Source organism: Cryptomeria japonica, chromosome 5 (assembly GCF_030272615.1).
Source record: "Cryptomeria japonica chromosome 5, Sugi_1.0, whole genome shotgun sequence".
Classification (NCBI taxonomy): domain Eukaryota; kingdom Viridiplantae; phylum Streptophyta; class Pinopsida; order Cupressales; family Cupressaceae; genus Cryptomeria; species Cryptomeria japonica.
In genome coordinates, this window is record NC_081409.1 from 473,949,346 (window position 1) to 473,977,184 (window position 27,839).

The 27,839-nt window shown below is 35.7% G+C and overlaps 1 protein-coding gene across 3 annotated transcripts in view; it reads left to right on the top strand.

Moving 5' to 3' along the window:
* Nucleotides 1-15,709, top strand: part of LOC131049900 (pathogenesis-related homeodomain protein) — a 173,256-nt gene extending 157,547 nt beyond the window's left edge. For 2 of the 3 annotated variants that reach the window (XM_057983993.2, XM_057983985.1), the window contains exons 10-13: nucleotides 13,109-13,357; nucleotides 13,571-13,660; nucleotides 13,795-14,165; nucleotides 15,230-15,709. In XM_057983993.2, coding sequence (XP_057839976.1) covers nucleotides 13,109-13,357; nucleotides 13,571-13,660; nucleotides 13,795-14,165; nucleotides 15,230-15,332 — 813 coding nt within the window. In that variant the 3' untranslated portion in view covers nucleotides 15,333-15,709. The remainder of the gene's footprint in view (nucleotides 1-13,108; nucleotides 13,358-13,570; nucleotides 13,661-13,794; nucleotides 14,166-15,229) is intronic. The other variant, XM_057984001.2, reaches the window with a different exon arrangement.
* Nucleotides 15,710-27,839: the final 12,130 nt, after the last annotated feature.

A 27,839-nucleotide genomic window follows, 5' to 3' on the forward strand; every position in this document is an offset into this window, starting at 1 on the left:
CATGTTTCTAGCAGGGGCTACATCAAATCATAAAGGCCACTCACACGCCAAACTGTTATTTTTGGCAACCACTCTTTTAGAGGTGCTTTTTTGAAGCAAGGTTTTGGAGGCCTATTTTTAGGTTGCTCTAGTTAGTTATTATTTGTTTAGAACTTTAGAATATATATTTTTTTTAAGATCTTTTTTTCGTGCTTTTCAAAAGCTTTAAGCATTTTGTGTCTGAAACATTGATAAACTAATTATTATCCTAAATCCCCAAAATTAGTTATCTTTGTAATCTATAAATAAGTTCTTTGAGCACAATTAAAAATTATTGATAGTTCATGTTATGCTTATGCTGTGAATACTTTGTTCAATTTGTTATCCTTTGCATTATTGTGTTCGTAATTTTCATGAATTGAATTGTAAGTAGATTATTCTGTCAAGCTTTGTATTGACGATATCTACTACCTAGGTTGTAGCTTTGCATGCAATGTAGGTTTTCAATTCTTGGAATTGTGCATTGTTATTGTTCCATGTTATTATTTCTTTCAACTCTTGTTTGTATCTGATTATTGGTCCTGTTTTAGCTAGTAGGAAGGTGTTGATGTCATGTACAGATTAGTTGCTTTCATTGATAAAATGTTAAAATCTGGTTTGTGAGTAGTCTTGTGCTCATACTTTGAGGCAAAAAGACAAGTTTTTTTTTCGTTCATGCGAACTTCCCTAGATGAAACATGTGTAGTGTGAATGACTGTATATTTTGTCCTGTGCAGATTAGTAGCTTTCATTAGTAAAATCTTAAAATCTTGTTTGTGAGACAAGAGTTGTTACTAGTCTTGTGCTCATACTTGAGGCAAAAAGACAAGCAGTTGGTTGTTTCATTCATGCAAACTTCCCTGTAAGAAATATTGTCTATAGCTTAGTGTCTAGGGTTAGTTTAGATCCTTGGGAGCTTCCTCTTATAAGTTGATGAGAGGTTTTACCTAACCCATTGTTCTACTTTGAGTTGTCTTGAAAGAAAAATTAAAATGATAACAAGGTCTTAACACACAAAACTGTGAAGACAGTGAGTGGCTTGTAGATAAGCTAGGGGTGATGCCTTGAAGTCCTGAACCTGTTATCTATTGGCATTATGGCGATGTTTTGAGTTGCTCAATGTGATAGGGAACTTGTCTTGGATTAGGAAAGGGAAATATAGTGTGATAGTAAATATCTGAGAGTGCAAGATTCACAATATATAAGAAGAGATAGAAAAGAAATGGTACGGAAAACACACTCCTTCAAATAAACCAATAAGTTAAAATATAATAATTGAATGTTATGTTTGTCACGAGTCTTAAGGAATTGTGAGATGTCTGTTTTGTTTATGTGTGTATATTTCGTCTTACTTGGCTTAGGTGTCACCCAACATGGTGCATGAACCATGCTTGATGGGCTCAGAGAGAGATGAGTTTGAGCACCATTCTTTTCTATCTTAGTGGTTGCAAGTTTAACAAGTTAGTAACTTTGAGGGCTGCGTAAGTGAATGAAAACATTGTTGAGTTTTTTTTTATTGTCATTGATGTCGAGTATTTATTCTTTATCAAGCAGAGGATATTGGATTTTTAGATGCATTGGTCTGTTTAGTTATGTGTGTGTGGAAATTTCTTGAGTGTCAACGTGTTCCAGATGGTTGTAGTTTGCTTCTGCAGATTTGGATTCCAGTATAGCAGATTCAGATTCAATTTTAGATTATTGTCCATGAATCTTTGTCGCTGCTGCTTGTCTCGTCTGTTCAGTTTTTCCAGGTGTCGTCGTTCTTTTTCGAACTGTGCATTCTGGTCCTCAGAGGTGTTTATTTTTTAAATTATCCTATACATGTGTCTGGAAGGAAATGGCTGTGAACATGTTTTTGGCGGAAGTTTTTTTTAAAGGAATCGCTTTAACTGAAGCTTGACAGTTTTTAAAAGTGTGATGAGAAACTCCTTTTGGTTCCGTCTCAAGTCTTTATGGATTCCCTTTTTCTATGCAAGTAGTTCATACTTCATTCTTTGTGGACAAGCTTTTCGAAATAAAAATCAAGGCTCGTATTTGAAAAGTAACAGATGTTTTAGGAAACTGAGAAGTGACAGATGTTTGATGTATTTGGTGAAAAAGGAATTATTTTTAAAATGCAATACTTTTGAGATTCAAAAATTTTCTTATCATTTGATTTTTTCTGTTTTGGTGTTAAAAAATGAAAGGGTGAAAAAGTGAATGAGTGCATGGCTTTGTGAGTCACTTACGTGGCAGAATTGAGGCTGGTCGAATGGCAGAAAAGATCCAGTAAAAAGACATGTATATCGCATTTTTTTTGTATCAGATGACTGGGAGATGATTTCACACTATTGCTGGAAAAGAACTTCAATCTTTTTCTTTAGCGGTCAGAAGCATCTGCAGTGTGGCTTGTCCGGTGTCTGCAAATTTAGAAGAATTTTGTTTTAAAAAAAGGGCAGTCGCTTCAGGATTTCGTTTTTGGAGATATAAAAACGATTATGAGGATGGATTGAGTTGGGTGTTGTAGATTTGATTATCGGTCTGTGTGGACTGGTGTATACTCGAAAGACAGATATATTTGGATACTGGGTTTTTGAATAAAACATGGATAATACTTTTCTGGAAGAGTGTAGTTTTTTTTTGTCCATCTGAAAGTGTCCTAAGAGTTAAACTTTCTTTTTGAAGTTAATGTAAGTCATATACAGTGACAATTATTATATAGTGTATAAAAGGGAATAAACTCCTTACATGAAGTTTGCTGTCTGATGAAAATTTTGAAATTTGATGTATGAAGACTGAGAGTTTGTCTTTTCAGTTTTTCTTCTTAAATTAAGAGGTTGGTTTCTCTGTGCTGGTGTATGAGTTGAAGCTCTTTGGAGGTTGGTGCCTTCATGTTTTGAGTTGGTGCTCTTTTTGTATTCTTGGGTTGGAGCCCATTCTTCTTTAATGGAAGTTATTTATGCCGTGGTTTTTACCCAAGAGTGTTTTCCACGAGATAAATCTCGTGTTGTCTCTATGAATACTTTGTCTTTCAATTCAGTAAGTTTTTTGTTGTAATTTTCTTGAAATATTGATTCACCCCCCTTCCGCCCCCCGGTCTCAGTATTTCTGAGTTGTTTTTTCAATTGGTATCAGAGCCAAACACCTTTTTTTTAAGCTTAAAAGCTTGAAGGTTAATTCATGGTATTCTAAGATGAGTTCCCTTGAAGGTCTTGCAACCAACAAAGCTCCTCTGTTTGATGAGTCTAATTTTTCTTTTTGGAGTGTCCGTATGAAGACTTATATAATGTCTCTTGGGTTTGATGTTTGGATGATTGTTGTTAATGGTTACACACCTCCTTCTAAGCCACCTACAGATGCAGATGGAAAGAAGGTTTTCGAAAGTAATGCTAAAGCCATGAATGCAATATTATGTGGCCTATCTGAATCCGAGTTTGTAAAAGTCATGCAGTGTGAATCAGCACAAGTTATGTGGGAGAAACTTCAGAATGCATACGAAGGAGATGAGAAAGTAAAAAAATGCAAAGCTTCAAACTCATAGAATGTTGTTTGAAAGTCTTCAATTGCGTGGGGAAGAAAGTATTGAAGCTTATTTCCTAAGAGTTGATGAAATAGTAAATCCTCTAAAGGGGTTAGGAGAGAAGATTGACGATAAGACTGTTGTTCCTAAAATATTAAGATCACTTCCTCTTAGGTTTTATGCTAAAGTTTCAGCTATTGAAGAAATGGCTGATCTGGATAAGATGACAATAGACAAGTTGCATGGTATCCTAACAGCGTATGAAATGCGAACAAACATTGCGTCTTCATCAAAGAAAAAAATTGCATTCAAAGCTTCAAAGAAAGGCAAAGACAAGGGACATGTATCTAGTGATAGCACAAAAGAAGAATCAGATTGTGAAGCAGCTCATTTTGTGAGAAAGTTTAAAAGAGGCTCTGGTAAATGTAAGGGCAAGCTACCCTTAAAATGCTTCAACTGTGGAAAAATAGGATGCTTTGCATCAAATTGTCCATATGAGAAAGAAGAGGACAGCAGCGGTGAGGAGTTTAAATATAGGAATAAAATTTTGTAAACAGAGGAAAGAAGTCACGTAATTTCAAGAGAAGTTTCTATTGCAACGTAATGCATCTAATTCCCATAAAGAGGGGTGGATACCTCTAAATTGTCTTTCAAATAGACAAATGTATCTGTAGACCGGCCTAAAGACAAAAATGTAATTGGAACTAAATGGGTATTTAGGAATAAACTTAATGAAGATGGAGAAGTAATCAGAAACAAAGCAAGATTAGTTTGTAAAGGTTCTTTGAAATGACAATCATCTTCCATGACATTATCCATATCATTCTAGAAGACTATGTGGCTGATCTCCTAGGTAAATCAAAAACAAGATTAGAACATCTTGATATATTCCAAAGAAGAGAGTTGTTCTTCAGTTGAAAATGGAGAAGAGTCCTTGAATGATGAAATTCTATTCATGGCATTAGAAGAGATTGTGATTGAAAATCAAGAAGAAGATGATTATTTTGATGAAGAAGAGGTTGAAGTTGATCTAGAACAAGAGCTAATTAGTGCCCTTAATGAGATTAAGAAGTTGAGCATTAGAAGAGACTGGCATTTGATGATGTCCTATTGGACAGGAGGTAGGCTTCCTTTCAGTTTGATTGTTCTTTTGAAAATGGATCCACAAGATTGATACGAAGCTGGAATAGAGAAAGTGAATTTTGTGCAAGAGTGCTCTTGGTATTTCATTAGTCATGTGATAATTACAAGCGCACGAAGGAATTTTATAAATATATGCATGTGGCACTACAATGAAAATATTATATCTATTAGTGTGTGAAATCTATGATTTGTGCACTTGTCAAGAAAGATGAAATTATTTATGTACCTGCACTATGACTGTTAAAGTTGGGATTCACGTGTGATTGAAAGTGGCTTATGATAATAGTAATTCGTGTTTTGCATGGTAAGAGGAGCATGTTGTTATGATTGAATGCAAGTGAATATGCCTTAAGTACGCAGCTTGTGAATTGTGTATTGTTATCTGTTAAATCAATAATTGTTAATTAAATGCATGTGATGTTGTGATTTGCGTGTTCCCATGAGTCGGAGCCCCATTTTATAGGACTTGCAAAGTCTGTATGAATCTTGTATTGTATCGCTTGTCTCCAGAAGTAAGTCTGCAACTGATTGTATTGCACTGTGGAAATGAATCATGTGTGTGTTACACACACTGTTTAATGTATTCTGATAACACTATTTTATATCACCTTCAAAGAAATGAATTGAGTCTGAATTAGTAAAATGACTCGATGAAAAACGATAAACTATCTAATGATCATGACTTGAGTAAGAAGGATGATAAATGAGAATGATTGTTTATGCTAAAGAAATAATTCTTATATTATGTGATATGATATGCATTGTAAGCCTGTAATGAGGTGGTAGTTACATTGTTGGGGTGCATAGCACCTGCAAGGTCGCTGCATGCAGTAGTTGTTTCTGTGCATTGTCCAAGGCGAACAAGAGCACTCTATGAGAGCCTACCACAATAAACTCATCTTGATGTGCATTAACTAATGGTACAAGTTTATCTGAGACTTGCAATCCTTTTTACTGGTTGCGTGATTTGTGGTGTTTTTGTAGCATTGGGCATGGATTGTGAGTTGCGTGCACATTTTCCTTGAGGGAGTGTCACTCTCAAGTCACGTTCAGTGATTAATCTAAGGCTGTAAGCCTTATGGCTCTTGCAGTAGTGCTGATGTCTTGAGAAAACAATGTTGGCCACTGCACTATTGTTTAACTATGCACATGTATATCATTGTAGGGGTACATGTGCAGTGGCACAAGGTGAGCACCAATCTTAAATGTGTGCACAAGCATTGTGAATGCCTTGAAAGTGTATTTAGTGGTTCAGGAAAAGAAGGGGCTTAGTATGTTTGGGCATCATACAAGGAGCTAGTGCTTCAAAGTTTTATTCAAACTTTCTTTTAAGAGTGTTATTAACATATTTTGTGAATGAATAGGAAGAACACCTGAGGGTTTTATGCCATTGAGGATCTGTTTTCTATAATAGTCTTGTAGTTCCTCTACATCGTTTCTGTTTGGCAATGTCTGTGTTGTTGCTTTTGAAGACCAATTTTATTCCAGTTCTCTAGGATATCCCGATTGAACCCTTTTATGCATGCTGGTTTAGAAAACAAGAATCAGCTAGTCTTTCTAAGTTGCTATTTTATCTCATCATATCTTAACTTTACATTTAGCGAATGCTACATTTTTCTCCAAATTCTTTGTAAATATGTGCATGAAACTGTATTTTCCATCATTGTGATTTTTCTACAAATGGACAAGGGAATCATCCCCTAGAAATAGAGAAGGTACTACAGTTTTGTATATTTCTCTGAATCAATTTGCCCCTTGACAAATCTTATATGGATAACAAATTTTGAGCTGTCTTATTATTTTCTAGTGCATGTCTTTAGTGGTATCATGTATTTGACAAGAGTTATGCAAAGAGCTCTTAGTCACTGTCATTATCAGATCAATCTTTCATGTGGACAGACCACTTGGGTGGTCTGAAACATTGACTGTAGGATAAATTACAAAATTATCTCCAAATACCATTCTTCTCAATATTTGGTCTATGGAAGCATTAGATCTTTTATATATAAAAACTAACCTTTAAATCACAAAAAATAAAAGTTGAATGTTATAAAATAAAATATACAAGCAACAACATTTTTGTTGGAGGATTTTTGTCATTTGAGGAGGTTCTATTTTCTGTGTTGCCCTCAATACTCTTACTGCTACTTTATATAATTCTCCTATTTTTAATATTAATATATTCAGGCTTTATGCCTTTTAATAATTAAAAAACAATTGTATTTCTGTCATTCTGTGTTTTTTTTTGGTGTGAGTATATAAAATTATAAATATACATTTATGTGTTTTTTTAAGTGCCGAATCCAGCCATTTTTTTTATCACAGGTCTTGATAATTTGTCATAGCCTTCACAAACACTATTAATTTGCATGCGACACTGCCTGTTGGCTAATAGATCTATACATATGTATGAAACTGCAAAAATGGTATACAATTTGGTCACCCAAAAAGCAATGACTATTTCCCTCATTTCTATAACTGCAAAACCAACAGTTTGGTAGCTCAATAGTCTTAAATGAAGTTTCTCAAGTTGTTTCATATATGTTGAAGAGCCAAATGGTATCACGCCTTTCAGCTTTATGGTTTCATTTTTTAACCCCATCGTTCTATTTTCTGCACTTCCAATTTCAAGCACTCACTTGTTTATTAACATGCTACTGTCTTCTAACTTAAATATATTCTTCATATTGTTGAAGTTTTAAATGCTCGTTTAACCACGGGCAATGATTTGCCCTCCCAATCATAGACAATTCCCAATTGTCTCCCCTGAGCATCTTGGTATGTCAATCTGCAATTGTATTCCATTGTTCTTATCCATCATTGAGTGAGATCACATATCTCATTATATATGCGAGAGGTGACTTTTCACCAAGGGTCACCACACTTCACATGTGACCCTATTAATTTAATAATTATATTATTACATAATAATATAGTTATATCATCTCACAATAGTAATATAATTATCACATAATAATATAATTTAATTATCTCACAATTATCAATATAATTATTAGATTATCAATCACAATAATTGTATCATCAATATAATTATTATAATATCAATAATTACAATATTATAATAATATAATTATATTATCTCAACCTTTATGTTATCTATGTCGGCCTGAAGGAATTTGACCATAGCTATAATAACATTAACACTACCTCTTAGCTAGGGAGAAATCCTTCTTGATATCCGAGTCACATAGTGACATACATCATGGCTACTCCCAGAGGGTGGATCCATCATGGCTACACCCATGAGTGGAAATACAAATGAACACAACCACCATGGCTACTCCCATGAATGGTGAAAGAATAGATATCACCTCACTGTTACATCAACCATTATTGTGATGATTGACCCCAATGGCTACATTCATATGTGGAAAGGAAAGATATCACCTCTTTGTGATATCAACCATCCTGGCTTATCCATATATACCACCTCACGTGATATCCACCATTATGGCTTATATATACACACATCTCCTCACGTAATATCCACCATTATGGCTTATCCATAGATATCACCTCATGTGATATCCACCATTATGGCTTATCCATAGATATTACCTCACATGATATCAACCATTATTGTGAGATCGTCACCTCACAATGATGGTAAGATGCACAAGTGTTCATCATTGTGAGTCACCTCACAATGATATTCACCATGGCTCATCCAGAGGGTAAACACACAAGTACAAGAAAATCACCACGGACTCTCTCACGTGATGTTGTCATGGCATCACACACATGACATCCACCATGAACCATATCAAAGGGTGGAGATAAGGGCTTTCACCTCAAGTCTCCCTCAAGGAGAAATGCATTAACAAGAGTTTACACATTAAACATCTTTCTCAAATAGAATACATTAGTAAAAATATAAATAAATCAATGATGCTGAGACTCAAACTCAGCTAGGGCTTCATTCTCCACCATACCAAGCTTATCTTGAAAGTACACAAACTTTATCTTGGATAAAGGCTTGGTGAGAATGTCTTTCGTCTGTTCATCAAGACTAATGTATCTCAACTGGATAGCATTCCTTTCCATCATGTCTCTAACATAGTGATACTTGATCTTCGCATGCTTTGACCTATCAAGGTTGGAGTCTACATCACTCTTGGTGTATTCCAAACTCACCAAGTATCCATCTATCCAGGAATATCATGACCTAGGAGTCAACATAAAGGCCTTCCAGTGTACATACATGGGACTCCATCCCATGAATCATAGTCCTCTGACTGATCACTATAGAAACCATCTCGACATGGTCCACTCCCTCTGAAAAAAATGATAGGCTTAACCAAAAGATGTGATTTCCTCTGAACCTGATATCAACCTTCTGACCTCCTTGTCCAAGGTTACTTCTGATGGAATGTTAGACTCCCTCTGAAGCTGAAATGTCAGGCTCCCTTTGAATGTTATTTCCTCCTCTTGAAGAAACATCTTCAGCCACCAACTCAGTCTCATGGCAGTAGGCATCAAGTTCTTCCTTGCATGCAATCTCTCATGCTTCTTGGTCCGTCCTAAAAGCATTTCAAAGAGATTAATAATAATTCATCTAATGAAGCATACATAATTCACTATCAGAGTTATAGCATGAAATACTTATCTCATTTATTTCCAATATACGTCAGAATGGCTTATTTATCACCTTTCTTCTAACATCATGTGCATTTGCAGCCATATTTGGCACCTCCAAAAGCATGGTGCAAATCAGATGAACAACTTCAAGTAATTCAAGATTAATATGCATGTGGTAAGGCATTTTCCTTCGCCGCTCAAGTTTCGCATTACCATCCATTTGGATTGATCAAAACATAATGGCCATAGGTAATAATATGCAGTCAACCGATTGATTCTAGAGTGAATGTGTGATGGTAACAGTTATCCCGATAATGTTATCGAGTTGCTTAGTCCTATGGGTCCGCTTCTTTAATATTTACAATATTCTGTCATATTAGTTCCATATGCAATTCTAACCTTCAAAGCTGGGTATGCACGTGGAAGTGAAGAAGTGCTCTAAAGATTTCTCTTGCCTCGCCCCTTACACCTTCTGCAACGTAATGGACTGTTGTTCTACCTTCATTGTCTGGCTCATCAAGATCGGCTCCTTCATTCAACAATTTCTGAACAAGTTCCACATAGCCCATTCGCGAAGACTTGCGTAGATATAATGGGAAGTCCAACTTGAAATAAGATTGCGGTTGGCTAGAGAATGACAGGAGCCAAACCATACTCACATCGGTGTCTTGATAAGCAACAGCTAAATTCAAAGGCATCATTCTTTCTTTTCCTCGACATCTACAAACCCAATGCTCTCCTTAACCTTTGCTGAAATCAAAACACGGACAACCTCTTCATTTAGCCTGTGCATAAGTGCATTATGAAGTGGAGTGTAACCTTTCGAATCCGTGGAAGTCATGTTTGCATTGTGGTTGAGGAGAACTCTACACATGCTTGCGTGACCACAAAGAGCGGCTCTGTGTAGAGGAGTCTACATTGCCTTCCTTGGCCACCTTAACAAGAAGGATGTTTACAACATCATACTTACCGTTATAGCTAAATGTTCCATACCCTTCGTTGCATAAAGACTCATAAAACCACTTGCAATCGCCCTTTGTATCACTTGCCGTTGTTCCTACAACCTTCCATAAACTATCGGTGCCAAAAAAAAAATTCATATAAGAAGTCGTTGGCATAGGCAAGTATGCGGTCGCCTGTCCTTTTTTCTGTCTGCTAATGTAGGATGATGCATTACGAATTTATCATGGATTCTGTAGAACTCTCTTACGACCACCACAGCCATGGCATCCGCCACAACATACTAGATTGTACCAGCAACGGCATCCCAAGTCGAGGCTACTGTTGTGTCAAATCCTAAGTCTCGAATCCTCCCCAAATCCTCCGTCAAACCCATTTCTGCCCAACATTGGTGGCCAATGTCCAGGTAGTTTGTTGTTGCTAACGTCTGTGCCAAAACAATTGTAATCTTGACTATCTCAGACTCTTGCATGTCGATCGCCAAGACTCTCATAGACTCTTGAATCTCGGTGGTCAAGCCTCGTATAGAAGCATGTGAAAAATTGAATGGAATTTGAATATGGCCTACTAGTGCAATATGAATGTGTTATTCTGTTTGCAACACCTGTATATGGTTCGTGCTCCCACTACCTTTGTTTGCATCGAACTCAAGCTTTGCCCTGTCATCAGACAAAGGCAAAGACTTGAAGTCACCAACCCACCTGCAGCAATGGACTCCCTTGATTTGACTTGGAGTTTATTCAACGCAAATTGTTCACCAAACTTAAGGCGATAATTCCAGGTTTCTTAACGGTAACTCTCCGATAACCAATTCAAACCCGTGCCAAGAATGGATGCCAAGAATGATATCTTGCAGAATGAAAGGGAGAACCGATGCCTGTAGAATGCCTTCCTACGATAATTAGCAAAGTCGGACCATTCAAATATTTCTAAAAAACCTCACAGGCTTGGTAGAGAACCCGCTCTGATACCATGTTGAAGTTTTAAGTGCTCGTTTAACCATGGACAATGATTTGCCCTCCCAACCATAGACAATTCCCAGTTGTTTCCCCAGAGCATCCTGGTATGTCAATCTGCAATTGTATTCCATTTTTCTTATCCATCATTGAATGAGATCACATATCTCATTATATATGTGAGAGGTGACTTTTCACCAAGGGCCACCACACTTCACATGTGACCCTATTAATTTAATAATTATATTATTACATAATAATATAGTTATATCTTCTCACAATAATAATATAATTATCACATAATAATATAATAATTATATTATCACAATATTATAATAATATAATTATATTATCACACTAATTAGAATATAATTATATTATCTCATGTTATCTATGTCGACCTGAAGGAATCCGACCATAGCTATAATAACATTAACACGTATCACAACATCTTCTGAGGATTGCCTATTATTGTTCGATGTTGAGCCTTGAACAATTTAATCAAGACAAAAGTAAAGTAACTTATTTGTTGGCCCGACAACATTCAATAGGAGCTAGTGTTATATTGACTTGGAATTAGTGTAGGCAAGGTTTGAATAAGTATTTGGTTAATTCACAGACTAACTGGGGGAACTGGCAAAATGTTGCAACAGTCAAGCAACTTCTCCTGACAATATAAAAGACAGAAAAATTATTGATTTTCATCAAATTTCAATTCAGAGTTTAGCAAAGTAGAGAATATTCTTGATGTTCTTATGTGTGTCTCATATTGTAATATTCATATAATTATAATTGAAGCTTCTTGTCATTGTGACTGCATAATTATGCTTCTTGTAATCATGTTTTTGTTATTCCATTGAGATAAGATCCAAAGATTACGAAGTCTAAGGGATAAGCATTGTTGTTTCTGAGGGATGAAGGTGACAATAAAATTGAGAGATTAAAATAGACACTCATTCGTTAGAATTATAGGCTTGTTATATCATACAATCAATCTGTGGTCTAGTCACAATCCAACAAACAATACTTTTTGATTTTCAAGCAGTTGCACATACATATAAGTTGTGAACATTCTTTAGTATATCTACCATACTTTTGAAAAGTGTACTATATAATTCAAGATAAAAACAATTTTTTGTTGTCACACTGTAAAGGTTGAACCAAACAATAGTTATCACTAAGTACTTGTGTTTATAGCAGGCTGTCTGTGATGTTCAAGCTACTTTAATATATATTTTTAATCACCTGTTGTGTTTAGCGAAAGAGTAGCCTTTAACCTCAGGCTCAAATCACTATCACCGTAGCCATGTATTTTAAGTTTTTGTATTTGTAGATATTTGTGCTGATGCCTTGACAAATACTTGGATCAGATCCGTACATACATTACCATATTTTGATCACGACGACTGACAATACAACAGATATAGAATAAGGCTTTCAAAGATTTTTTTGAAATTCTATGTGGAAGAGTCCTATAATAGTTACATTTTATATTATGAGTATCCTTGCATTGTTGACTTTTAATCTATGTTGGTTTTATTATCATTCCACACTTCTCTTTTGGGAACATATACTCAAGGCATATCTTGATGGTCGAAATTTTGACTTTGTCAGTCTAAGGCAACTGAGGAGGAAGAGTTGGCTCATAAATATATTTGGAATTTTCAGCAGGGCAAGCTCAACTTTTCCTCGTTAATCACCTACAGTTTTTCAAATAACTCTCTGCATATTAGTACTGATATAGAATATATAAGTCTACCATTCTATTTTCAAATCTGCAGCTTTAGGGTATAGTAAATTAGTTTCAACTTAAAGTTTCTATAAGTTTTATGAATGGTAACAGCCATCTCTATAAATTGAGTAAAACAATGTCATAAATATTTTTAGTTCATTTCTGACAATGGACAATGTTGGCATTGCATTTTGGCTGTAGGAAATGCTCACCAGAGATAAACATGATGAAACTAAGCATTCAGGACAACGTGATCTGGGGCCAAGGAAAAATCTTTGGAAAGAGAAGAAAAGAGAGTCTGCATGCCTTTTGCCTTCTATTGGAGCAGACATTGATTCCAGAAATATGAAAAGAAAGCGTAGGAGAAAAGATATTAAGAGCTCCTTGGGAATGCCTGTAAAGACTGATGGCAAAAGATCTATGAGCAGACTGCCTGCTAACGCAGTTGCGGTAGTAATTTATCTTTCTATTCCTTTCAGTTTTAGAATTGTTTATAATAACATTATTCTTGTGATGATAATGTAATAGGTATTTCCTTTACACGAATTGATTCTGAATGCACATATAAATATAATTTATTCGTTTATACAACAGCTTATCTACTATTTGGTATTTAAATGGTTAACATGGGATTGTTGTTAATTACATTGATGCATGTGATAGAGGTTTCGTCAAGTATTTGCTGAGAATGAATTACCCTCAATGTCCTCTAAATTGGCTTTATCAAAGCAGTTTGATATCCCTTATCGTCAGGTCAGTAAGTAGAATTTCAGTGTGTCTACTGCTCAAATTTGTAGAAGCCAGGAATATTTGTCATTTAAAAAGGGTTATTTCAGTCCCTTCATGCAACCCTCCTTCATATTTCCACCATTGCTTATTTGTTGCAGGTGCATATGTGGTTTAAAAATGCTCGTTACATGGCTTTGAAGAAGAAAAAGATGAAAAATTCAAAACTAGATGCTCCTTACATTTATGAAAATAGCAAAGAATGCATATTAGAAATTGATTCTATTACACAAATCAGAAAGCCAGATGATGCTAGCAATCCATACTTGATAGAGATGGAAAAAATGGGAAAGATTGAGGTGAAACTTGAAAACCTAAGAAATATTTTGGAAGCGATGTGTACTAAAGAAGATCCTCATATCTTAAAGGATAAAGCTCAAGAAAGCAGTGCCAACAATTTCAACAGTGAGCTCGTAATGTATGTACCAGTGGCAGAGCTGAAAGAGAAGATCCTACAGGTTGCTCTTGTCAGGTAGTGTAGTGTGGAAGATTCCTGTGCTCTCACAGACTAATTGATAAGAAATTCTGCATTAATTCCTTTTTCACTGGCACCTTCTCTCTTCTAGATATTGAAGGTTAGAAATTCTCAGAAGATTAATTGCAAGTACCTAGGTCTTATTGAATGGCAATAAACATGCCATCATTCTTTTCCTAGAATTCCTTCACAAAATTCTTTTTCCTTTACATGATGTTTTCCTTTAACAAAATCTGCCTTGAGTTTGCTTCGTACTTTGATTTCAGAAGCATAGTGATGAGCCTCACCTAGGGAAAGCCATTCTCTTGCTCATTCTTTATGCATGCCTGGATAAATATTTATGCTATGTAATAATATTATTAATAAAATATACATTTTCCTCTTCAGAAAAGGAACAAACAGTCATTTTTTTACATGCAAAATGTTTCACATGTTTGCAGTCTTGCATATATGCGATGGACACTTACTTCCCTTATGCTGACAGCAATTGTTTTTGATATCTAAATGTAAAGAATGTAGCATAAGCGCTGCAAATCTTCTATCTTAAAGGGTTGGGTAGTTCTCAAAACATCAAATATGAGCAGAGCTGACAGTTGGATAAAATTATATATAAGCTCTATTCGAATTCTAAAATGTGGCTGTTCTTTGAGTCATAATTATAGAAATCATTTGCTGTAGATTATGATATATTTTTACTTAGCATTTGAATTAGAAATTTTGTGGAAGTACCTTTTGTTCAAGAGATTAATATAATTGCAAACAAGCATATAGGACAAGTGGAAGCCCATTTGCATGGACTCCTTGTGCCCCGATTCAGGGCTCTCAGATTGCTATATCATTAGTGATTCTTTGAGTGTTTGAGACGAAGGAATGCATGGGTACAGTTTTGGGAATTGTGAAATTTTTGCTGGGACAGAGAAGACAATAAATTAAATAATGTAAATGCAACTAAAAACGAAAAGTAAATGTAATCTATTGAATTGCAATTCCCCTTTAACCTTTTTAGGGATTTTTGACATTTATTTCTTTAGAAGTTACATATTTCTATTTTTATGCACCAGATGGAGTGTCTTGATTGCTTCAGAAAAAGAAGGATGCCTCATACAAGTCCCATATTTTGGAACCCTAGGGATGTGTCTCCATGGGACACCATATCACCAATGACTGGCTTCTTTTGGAGAGGTAAGAGAAGACATGATAGTGCTTTTGGGCACAATGAATTGTTTCAAAACTTTGTAAGTAGCAAGGTTATGTTAGCATTTTAACACAAAACAAAATTTTAAGCAACCACTTGTACTTGGAATTGGATTCAACATAACAGACTCAGCTCATCGATTTGAAAGAATCGATACAAAGCTGCAACCCTTACATTTCATTAAAATTTGTAATACCATGCTTGAATTTTCCGTTGAAACATTTAGATATACTTAACACACACATGATCACACAAAAGACTGATAATAATAATCTCAGCAGCATATGTAAAAAAACCATTTGAAACACAAAACTTGGAATTGGATCAACATACCAGATTCAGCTCATCGTTTTGAAGGAATTGCATACAAAGCTAGAATAATCGAATTTGCATTACAATTCTTAAATGTTCAATAAAAACAATTAGATTTACTTAATTAACATAGATAACACAAAAAACTTAAATAATAGTCTCAGTGGTGTGCGTAAAACTACCATTAGAATTTCTAATTGCTAAAAGGACTCAGTATAGTGTTTTCATCTGAAGATAAATAAAATGTATACATGAAGTTTCTGTGCTAAAAATAGCTTGATTGCAATCCAAGATAGCTCCAAATACAAAGCTTTCTTAAAGGAACCAATATTCTTTTGGAAATATAATGCTTCTGAATCGACCACCTAGATCATTTGAAAATAACTACTACTGAAAATAGTTGCGGCCAAAATTAATTAGTAAATATTGTTGTGTAATAGTTGTGCATATGAATCATTTTTAGGGTTGGATTTTATTTGGATGGTACATGTTTTTCTTGCTCATGCATTAGTTGCTCTTCCGTTGCTTATGAATTAGACTAATCCATTTTTTGGATGGTTCATCTTTTTCGTCCTCGTGCTTGGAAGTACCCTCTTATTCTTTGGTAGATTCTTTTTTTCCTATTGTGGAAATGTCGTGTGAAGGCTTGTTTGTTGGCAGAAAATCATTGAGCAACCTGCCTTTTGAGTAGAACCCACTTTTGCTAGGCGTTCATCTCAAATTTGTGACAACACTATTCTTCCATGTCAACACAAGTAATAATAACTTATGTTTGATCAAGGTGTACACGGTTTATGAAGATATTTGTAGTCAATTTGATAATAACTTAAAGGTGGACAATTTTAATGAGCTTTTTTAAGAGACACAACTTCACAAAACAATGAGTTTTTTATTCAATTTTCATGGAAAAGAATTTGAAAACAAGTTAATTTGATGCATCTTGGTCCCTTAGACCGCTAGGTCTCATGGACGTCATTAAAATTCCTTCATTCATTCACTCAATAGTCTTAAACCCTTCTCATTTTTTATTGCTTGATCCATCTCTTCGTTAGTGGAATTCGTCAAATAGTTAGCTAATGCCAATAATTTTCCCTTTTTCAAACACTAGAATCAACTTTGTGTTTTGTGGCCCTTAAGAATGTTGAGGACATGCATTCGAGCCTAATAACATCCTTAAGGGTTGGGGATTATTGTAGTTTCCAAAAAGGCTTTTGATGTGGTTTTTAGAAGTTTTGTCACAAAATGGAAGAGTAGGGAGTTCCAAAACATTATAGAGCCACAATCTATTATGAGCAAGTTCAAGTCAAAGTCAGAACCAAGGATGGGCTTTTTGAGAGTTTTGGGAGTGGCATTGGAGTCAAACAAGGGTGTCTTTTGTCCCTCACTTTAATTGGGCTCTACATAGACAAGTTAGAGGATTGGATACACATGTCATGGGGCGAGGTTGTACAATTGGCCATCTTTGTGATAAAGTTAATGCTACATGTTGATGGCCTTGTTGTATTGGCTAAAATGGTCAAGGGTCCTCAAGAACATCTAAGAGATCTAGAATCTTTTTGTTAGGTGGTGGGAATGCAAGTGACCAACGAAACAACCAAAGTCACAATCTTTATTTCGAGAAGAAACAAGAAGCAAGTAAAGTTTGAGTTTGAGGGAAGCCCCTTACAATTGTCAAACGATTATAAATATTTGGGTATCGACTTTCATAGCAACCTTAGTTGGGAGGCTTGTAGAGAAAAGATGATAATACAAGGGGGATGAAAAGCATTATACATGCTTCAAAGAGATGTAGATCAGTTGAGCTATATGATTGGAAATCTAAGAAGACATTATTCGAGCTACTTGTTATATTGGTAGTATTGTATGGTTGTTTAGTATGGGGAATCAACACGTCAATACCAATATGGAGGCAAATAGGAATATTACAAAGATATATTATCACAAGCAATTTCAAAATTAAAACCATAGTCCCTTATGAGACCATCTTAGTTGAGGCCAGAGCCTTCCCAATTGAGGCAATTGCGATGATTAGGGTGTCTGGATATTTGAAGGGAACAAAGAATATGGAAGTTCATTGCTAGCTCGAAATTGTAGTAGAGGAAAAGCTAAACATAAGAAAAAACACTTGGATGAAACAAGATAGAAGTAGTTGAATAGATGGGGAATTAATATGCATGAATACTCAAATGTAAATGTAGAAATCAAAAGATATGTGAGATAGAAAGTCAGTGTGACATTTTGGTCAAAACATCTTGGACAAAAATGAGAATGCTATTGTGAAGCATTTCAATTTCACATATGAACATCAACAAAAACACTACACAGAGGTGGATATAAAATGGAAAACTAAAATGCTAGTAGCCCAGTTAAGAACTAGCTCACACCATGCTAGGTGTGAAATGAGGAGGTGGAAACACCCAAAGAGGAATGGGTTGACAAGGTTTGTCATCTTTGTACTTCAAGGAAGGTGGAAACAACATGACTAAACATCATGGAATGTTCAACATATGCGGATATTCAAGGCAAATTTGTTGATATTCCAAGAGTCGTCTCTCTAAATGCGTTGATTGAGGAGGAACAAATGGAAAAGATGGTAGATTGCATGGTCAAAATTCATAATTGAAGCAACTTGATCAACAAGGATTAAGGATTAATGGTCACTCTATGTTTGTTTCTAGGGTTTGTTGGTTGGAACTTTTGGGGCCATTGCATTGTTTTCAATCTTGAGTGTCATAGAGTGCTTGATCTTGTGGACATCATTAGAAAGTTTCCCTCATTTATTCATTCCTCATGAGCCCTTGTGGATGCTTGAAACTGATCATTTAGTTGGATCCCACAAGCTTGATGGGATCCTTCCTTTCGATCCTTGTTGACACCATCACCTATTATGGAGCAAAATGAAGATGACATCATCCAACCATTTGTGTGTGTAGACCCTTGGCCATAGATCATGCTTCTAGGATTATCTACTAGATGTCCCACACTTGACAATGCATGTCCTTATTCATCTTTGTATTTTAATCCTTCTTAAGCTTGTTCATGGTCATGATAATAATCTGGACCACCATTATATATATAAAAAATATGTTTAAACGTCATGAAAATGTATTTAAAATATTTGACAAAGAGAAGTGTTAGAAATCTCATCCTAGAGAGTGCACTTCATCTTGATATTTGATACGTTATGGTTAATTGTTTATGGGTTTTACACAGAAGTGTTTAGCTCATGTTCATTTCAGAATTATAAGCATCTTGAATCTTTTAAAAAAATTTATACTTCAATAGTTTTAAGAAAGCAACTTGAGCCAATTTCAATCATAGCCAATATGTTTAAGATTAACATATATAAAATTCGATATGGCAAGGGGAATTAATTGATCAATAGTGTTTGGCATATTGCTTCTTTAATTTTCGTCTCTAACTCGTCCCGTGTTATTTTATTGCATTGTCTAACTAGTTGCCCTTCTTAGTATAATAAAGGAAAATTAGCATAAAACTAGCTCTAAATTTTGGAAGTAATTTAGAGGTAGAAATAAAAATAGGAGGCTAATGTTCTTTAGAGATTATTGTGTGTTTTGTGAAAATTGTAAATGACATGGGTTTCCATATTATTTGACATTCTTCGAGCCACCAAATCTATGGGCAAAATTTTTCATTGGATTAGGTGAGAAATGTTGTGGATCATTTTGTTGAACATCTGCACTTCTCAAAGAACATGGGTTCAATGCTTCCTCTTTGTGAGAACTAGCTTTATGGTTTTGTTAAGATAAGTTGGGTTTTTTACAATGCCCAAACCTTGTTACAAAGCTAGGGGATTACCAAAGGGGTAACCGACTAAAGTAAAAAGAGCCAAAACAATAGAACAAACTAGCCAAAAGTACAACTCTTCTAAATGACACAAAATTGAACTACAAAAACGAATAGAACTTGTTGGGACCTCAAAAGTTTTGCCTAATTTTGAGGACCCAAGTTCAAAATTTTGTTTGCATTCAGAATCACCCTTGTTGAATAGGCCTGAGTAGCTCAATTTGAGATCCTGTATTTTTGCACGTATAAAGTTTAATGAGAAATCCCTTTGGGAAGGTGTTAAGAACCTATTGGAGATGCCATATGTCCATTTTCAGCCTATTTGGATCATTTTTGATGTTGTTTTTGACACCCTTGTTTAGAGGTCCAAAAGTAGGTTACCTGATTTGCAATTGTTAACCTTTTTGAGTAATCCCTCTTTTAGGCATTGTATATTTGTGTCAGATGATTGTCATGCCCTACTGATATTTTTTTGTGATTCTTTGCTTCCAAATGAAGCCCTGTGCCAAGTGGCATAGCCCCATGAATATGTTTGACAAGTTTTCAAGGTCAAATCCGTTTGCAAAAAGTTCAGTTTTGCAATTGAACTATGCATAATCTGCAGAAAGTAGTCCTACATTTGAGTTTATATTTGTTGACCCTAATGACCTGCATGCAAAGTGAATGATTCATGGCATTCTCTACAATATTATCTACCATTTTGCTAGTTTATAGCTTCCCAACTCGTCATTTGCTATTTTTTCAAAGCCCATTCCAAACTGAATTTTCAGCGTTTGACAGGCAGTGTTTTCAGATTTTTCAAAGGAGACAACTTTGAGGGTATAATTTAACACGTGATCAAATCAGGTCGAACCCTCTTGCACACCTATTCGGGGTTGAAAAAGAGGTTTGATATTTTTTCAACTCAGGGTTTGTATGGCTTTCAGGTTGATTTAACAAGTATGGTTTCAGACAAGTCTGAGTAGGCAAATTCAAACGTTAATATATTTTGCCTCGGATGTCATTTTGAGAATCTGTTTGATGCCCTGAATTCTTCGTATAACAATTTGCCAATATGCCAACTTGTAGGTTTTGAGGAGGTGTTTTGATCAGTGTTTAAAGCCGGTTTCAGAGACTACTCAGGCGGTTTGGGCCAAAAATCAGAAGTGTAAAAATGTCAATGTAATCATCACTTACTCAATTTTCAAGTCCAAAATTTATCCAAGGTAATGCCCCAGGTCATTTCCAGTGGCCAGTTGTTTGAGAACGAACATTTTTTAGCCAGGCCCACCCGGGACCCGACTAATAATAAGTCCCTAGAGAAACAAACTGAAGTCTATTAAGAAAAATATATTATTTAAATCATCTTTATTTAAATAATGTTACAAATGGTGTTGATTCAAATGAAGATACAAATGAAATAAATTAAATCACTTGTGTGGTTTAATTTGGATAAGGGGATGGACAAGATTTTTCAACCATTGAAAATAATATGTTAAATCATTATTTAAATCATGGTTAGATGATCTACATAGGCTATATGATTAAGGATTCTCATGTGTGTTTATGGGGTCCCTCTTTGATTTATCATTTAGTAAATGATTTGGGCGCTATGTAATGTGTCGGGGTTTGTGAAGAGGAAAATTTTCAAGAATAAAAAATATACTTTGCAATCACATGAAGCAATGAGTGAGGAGGAAGGGATCGATGGGACCACAAAAAGGAATGCGCATGTGGAGACTTTTAAGTTTTAAGAGTTGCGAAATGTTTTAATTTCCTACCCCACACCATATTCAGGGTGAGCTTGGAAGTGACGCGGGTCAGCGGGATTGGGACGGGAGCAACCCGACCTCATTACCCTGTAGGGATTTGTAGGACGCAAAAGAGGAGTCGTGTTGCTAAGCAGACAAGAAGGGCAACAAGCTTCCGCACCACCCCGCATATCAATTTTGACAGTCAGCGAGTCGTTGCGGGATAAGAAAGGGGGTGAGAGGAGGAAGCACCCCGCCACCCCGCAAGGTGGAGGGAGGCATCCAGAGGACCTCGCGGGGAATGGAGAGATAAGTTATCACGCGAGAAGAGGATACTCCTACTAGCCCGCCATGTAAAGTAATACACGAAAAATGCAGTGTTTGAAAAGTTAGGGCAACTAGGCAATGGTGTGGACAAAACCCCTAATTTCTTGCAAGCGCATTATGTTAAGAATTTATGATGTCGTGTTGTTCGAATGCTAGTTCGATTAATGGAGGCTAGTATACAAACATAGAATGCCCTGATACAGGTTATGGTTTGGTGTATTCTTCGCACCTCGTGTGGTTGTGTGGGTGTGTTTTCTTGCTGCTCACAGCGTTGTGCAAGGGGCACTAAAATCATATTAAACAAAAGAAATGTCGTGCCTTAACAAAATGTAGATTGGTTTTCAAGTTGTGTATGTGAACATAGAAAAAGCACGTTGTGAAAAAAATGTGTATCAGACACAACAATAAATGAATGCTCTAATGTTGTTGAGGCGTTAATTTGGGTTAATATATGTTGGGCCGTTGTGTCTATAGAGGTATGTGTAGTATTGGAAGCCGACAAAGGTTTTATGCCCTTGATATTGAGTAGCATTGGAGCGATTCGTTTTTATTTAATGTGTTTGCGTAGTGTGTGTTCGCTAACGAAGACTGTAGAAGAAAGAAAACTAGTGTTCGTTGCCTTATCTTTCTATTTCATGGACTCAGCTCGAGTTATGAATCTAGCGAGGATTGTGAACAATAGAGGGAGCCAGATGGTCTTATCTTTGCAAATGATTAATATTTCATGGTAGAGATTTATTTTAATCAAGCGATGGATCAGAAGTCTAGTCGAAGAACTTTTGAATACCTTTTTCTTAAATGGAAGAGGATATACCCCAAGTTTGCTATGTAGATTGCTTTTCATACTTGACACACCAAGGGCTGTTAGAGCTTGTATCAACCTCAGAGAAGGAGATTATTTTGAGCAAAAGGGAAATGTAGTTGTCCCAGTTTGGTATTATTCTAATTCCTTCATATACAAATTGGGTGAAATATGAAGTGTACGTGCAATGGAATGTATTGGGTGATGGTTTATGATTGCCCCTACTACCTCGTTTTAACCATCTGTTTTGCCATTCAGGGAAGCAAAATATGTTGGACCAGTGGCACCAACAAATGAAATGTGAGATAATAGGCATTCACAGGAATTTTATTCCCAGCAATGTATGAGGTTGCATAGATATCTAGAGATCTAGCGTGGCATATGGCTCATAAAGTACAAGCAATAAGTAGCGCTCCAGAGCATTGCTATGCCTTTAATATGTGCATGAAGATAATGGTTTGAAGGGTAGTTTTTTGCAAGGAAAGCTTAGGGCATGTGACATCTGGGAGGGGAGCTTGACCTATTGGTTTGATGATTTGGGAAAACGTGAAGATTACAACGGTAAACTGCAATCGAAGGCTTGGGTTCGAGTCTATATTTATCCACTGTGCACGGGCATTGCATGTCATGTGAAAGGCATCGATGGATAATTATTGTGATCATTCAAGTGCTTTATGGACTGATTATATTGTTAAAAGAAATACTGCCCAATAATGATATATGCTTGATTTGTTGTGTATGCACACACAAGTTGATGCAGAATTCAATGAAAGAAGAGTCAAAATGGTGAATATATACTCTCTGAGACAAGGCATTGTGTAGATAATGGACAAATTAGTAATTGGGCACGATGCAATGATTTGCATTATTTTGAGTTTGATTTTGTGCATGATTACATAATGACAAAGAGAGCATGTAGTTTGGCACATGTGCATATAGATGGAAAATATTTTGGGAGAAGGCTGGGTGAAATATGTTTGTTTCAAAGTAATAGGCTACAAAGTAGTAAATATGAAATATTCATACTTAGGCAAAAGATATTTCACAAATGGGGATAAGTAAGATAAAAATATTTGCAGCCAGGGTGAGGTACAGTTGTAGGGCATTTCCTTTTTATTCGACACGATTTATATTTTCTTGAAGTACTAAGTAGAAGTATAATGATGCAAATAAATGTTTTTAATGAAGTAGAAAAGACTTGTTCTTGCATGCTAATAGTAAAATAGATGGGAGGACATTCGATTACAAGGGAAATGATGCATTAGGGTTTAAGAGTGAAAAGGAAAATTCTCAGAAAACATGTAGGAAGTGACAATGGCAGGTCAGCCAGCACAAAGGGGGTGATTTTCCATTTTAAACCCAAGGGAAAATCCACAGTAAAAGTCAAAGTTTTTCCAACTAAAGAGGGCAATTTTTATTTTTGGATTTGAGCAAAAAAGTGTGTTATTGACAAGACAGGACAATGACCCAAAAAAGGAAATTTTTGGTCAAAAAGAAGAAATTTGAGTGTGACATGTGACTGCAGGGTTTTTTAAGATTACTTCAAGATATCAAATTCAAATTCAAAGGTGCAGATTGAAGACAATTTTAGAAGCGAAAAGTGCAGATTTGAAAATTGCAAAATTCAAGGAAGAAGACATGCCATCTTTTCAAGATTCCTTTAGGGTTTTTTCTAGGGCGTCTTCTTGATGTACTTAATCTTCTTTTTTCTTCAGTTAGAGGATTCTGTGTAACTTTTGAAAAGTTTTGGAAGGAGGGCTTCCATGTATAGTCTAGACTTAGAGTATGTTTGAGTTTTATCTTTCAGTTTGTAATCACTTTGATGCTTTCAAATAGTCTATAACTAGTGTGCTACAAAGTTTTATGAGTTTTTCTGGAGTTGTCTCCTTTATTTAATGTTGTCATTTTATGAAATAAAAGATCAAGAATCCTTTATTTTGTCCCAGCAAGTCTGGTATTATTTTATCTTTAGCTTCTCTTCAAAGAAGAGATTAAATGCTTATGATAGGATGAGGAATGATGTTTTTTATATGCAGGATCTTCAAAGTATGCATGTTGTGAAGCTTTGATGAAGGGCGTTAATGTCATGCATTGATGCTTAAGAACTAGCTGGTTGTATTTCACACTATTTGAGTTCAATGTTTACTTACTGCAAGATGACTCTGCTGCCCTAATGAAGGCATTGGTCATGGTTCTTGTTTTCAATTTTCAGAATCAGTTTTATCTCAAAATCTCTTTTATTTTTTTCATTGGGAGTAGGATTAGTGTAGAAAACCAGTCCCAATGGTTGCATAGATGTTGATAAACTAAGGTTGTGGCCAAAACCAATAGTTTATTTATCATTCCTTAGTAAATTTTCATTGGCATAATCTATTGTATTTTGTAATGTCATGAGTTTTAGAAGTTGTAATTTGTGAAATTACTTAGGTTGACCCGCTTTGGTCTCGCAGAGCTTAAAGTATAGGAGATTTCAATCTTGTGACTAAATCTCATTCGTTGGCCAAATCCTATTCTGAGTCTATTGATGAGTTAGCGGCTTTTCCTCTAGGACTTAGAATCTGTGGTTAAAGAGGTTTCAGCTTGGAAAAAGTTTCATAGCAGCCATTGTGAAGCAGATTCAAGTGATTTTGTTGGTGAAGAAAGGACCCAGAATATTAAAATGTCTTGAATGGCTCCTTGTTGTTCAAAGAATGTTCCTTTGCAAGGAGGTGGTGACTATGTCATGAAAAGAACTTGATAAAAGTTGCAAAAAATCTCTAGATGTTGAAAAAAGTTTCAGGTTTGAAAATGTTCATTCTTAGTAGCTCAAGATTTAAGAGATGATGGAGGGACATTGTTGAAAAGTTGTTGCAAACCAAAGAAGATTTATGTCCCAGTCATTTTGAGTTGTTAATGGTGATTTTTATCATTGTTTGGTTCACACAAAGTTCAAAGACCCTGCTGGAAGAACTCAAAAAATTTATTTACATCTCAAAAAAAAATTCCATTCAAAGTTGCATTAGCTAGAGATGAAAAGGTACATGGTTTCCTTCTTCCTTCCATTTATTGGTCCTTCTATGTTGGATGTAACTGTTGTTATACTTACAAGAATGTGTCCGTTACTTTAGGATCTGCTAAGTTATGGTTGATTGTAATGGGTATGTTTAACCCATGGGTTATCCTTCATTTGCTTATGATTCAAATCCTAGGTATAGTCATACTAGCATGTATCCCAGTAATGCTTCAATGGGTTGTGGTTATGGTTATGGTGTTGCACCTTTTGTAAATTTAGATATGCAAATGCCCATGCACAACCATGAGAGATTGGCCAAAATGTTAGAAGCCTTAGCCCAAATGGATAAAAGGATTGAGGACTTGGATAAGTCTCAAGTATGTAGACTTACAAATGCCATGCATCCAAGTGTATGTGCACATATGTCAAGACAAAGGGAAGAAGCAGTGTCTGATAGAAATATTGTAGATTTGAATAAGAGGTTGATGTCTCCACAAGCTCAGCTGAGTGTTAACTATGGTATGCCTCCCATTCAAGCTATTGAATCCCCTATTAATTCTTTTGATCCGTTGTATAATTAGCTAAACCTATCATGGGTTGATTATAAAGTTCAAAGTATGCCAACTCGGATTTATAATCAGTTGCCTAGATTTGATGGATTTAGTGTATGTGAAGGGGATGCACATGTCCAAATATTTCATAGTTTCATGATTAAGTATTTTTTCAAAGAAGAGGACATGTGGATGAGATTTTTTGTTCGGTCTCTTGATGAAAGAGCTAAGGATTGGTATCAAAGCTTTCCTAATAAATCCTTTGCTTGTCAGGATGAACTAGTGGGTGCATATAGAAAAGAGTTTGCAAAAGAACCCGTTGATCTTGTCACAGAGTTATCTCAGATTAGGAGGCGAGATGGAGATACCAGCATTGCTTTCAGTCATTAGCGCAGTGCTAAAGAGATGAAAAATGAGGAGTGTAATCAGCCCATTGAAAGCCCAATGTGTGGTAGTGAGTTGCAGTCATGAGGACCCAAGTGTAAATCAACATAAACACATGGAAAGTTTTCTTTTTATGGCAGATTGTGACCCTTTTCTGATAAGGTTGTCGGAGCTTCAATCTCCTAGACAATGAAATCTTATTTTGCAATCATACCATTGATTTTTCACAGTTTGATGATGCTAACAGTGCAACTGATAATGATTTGCAGCTTGGTGACAACAGCAGCAGTATTGGGGATCGAGAAGAAGCAGGGGTAGAGGACATAGATCAGAGCAATGCTATATTGACCAGTGAGCAGATTTCAAATTTGTTGGCAATGGAATATCAAAGACATGTAAGAAAAAGTGGTTCAAAGTCCTTATATTTTTCTCATGCCAAGGATGACACTGTTTGTGAGGTCATATATGACGCACACATTTCTGATTTTTCTTCTAGCAGTGAAATGGTTAGTATGCAAAGTAATGATGCACATGAAGATGAAAGTGATAGGCCTGAAATGAGTGATGATGAATCCAATTTCTTCAATATGTGCAAGATCTCAGCCCAATGCATTGATTCCCATGGCGATGAGTTCTCTCATGAGTTGGAGCATTATTCTGAAAATCTTCACATGGACGTGGGAGCTGATCTTGAGTTTGAATTAGAATTTTCTTGTGAGCCAGAATCACACACTTATGAGTGTATATGGGATTTGGACAGCGTTGCCACATCATGCTTAGAGGATGAACAAGTGAACGAGACTATGGGTATGCTAGAACTTTCGAATGATCCTTTTTTCTAGAACAATGTTTTTATTTTGAAGTGAGCGAATATATGATTCTTTCCCTTTTCATGTATTGGGGGAATGTCTGAATGAGTCACAAAGTTAGCAAGAGTGTCCTCTTGAGAGTTTTCAGTTTGGTATGCAAACTTGTGATGAAATTATTTTTTATGATACTAGTTGTATGTTAGTGCAAGAGTTTCTTCTCTTTCAACTAGAGGGGATTTTTATGAAGTGTGACAATGATTTGCACCATGATGAGTGTTATGTTCAGTATGCAAGTGTATTTCTTGATGAGCATACCACATTTGTGTCACCCAATAATCAATATTTTCAATTCGTGCACAAGTTTCAGAGGTTTAATAATGATGAGTGAACTTATGATTCTCAGTATTGTAGTTGGATGAGAGATGTCAGTATGTTTGATCAATGGTATTCCAACTATTTCTTCAGATTGGCCTCACTAAAGTCAAAAGAAAATCATATTTACGATAAAGGAACGATTTGGCTTTTCTTTTTTGATTGCCTTGGGCCATCACATGTGGTTTCATGTGGGGTCTTGCCATGCTTGCAAAGGGGCATGCATCCCCAAGCTAGAGCCATTGTTGGGACCTCAAAATTTTTGCCTAATTTTGAGGACCCAAGTTCAAAATTTTGTTCAATTGCATTCAGAATCACTCTTGTTGAACATGCCTAAGTAGCTCAGTTTGAGAGCCTGTGTTTTTGCACATATTAAGTGTCACGAGAAAT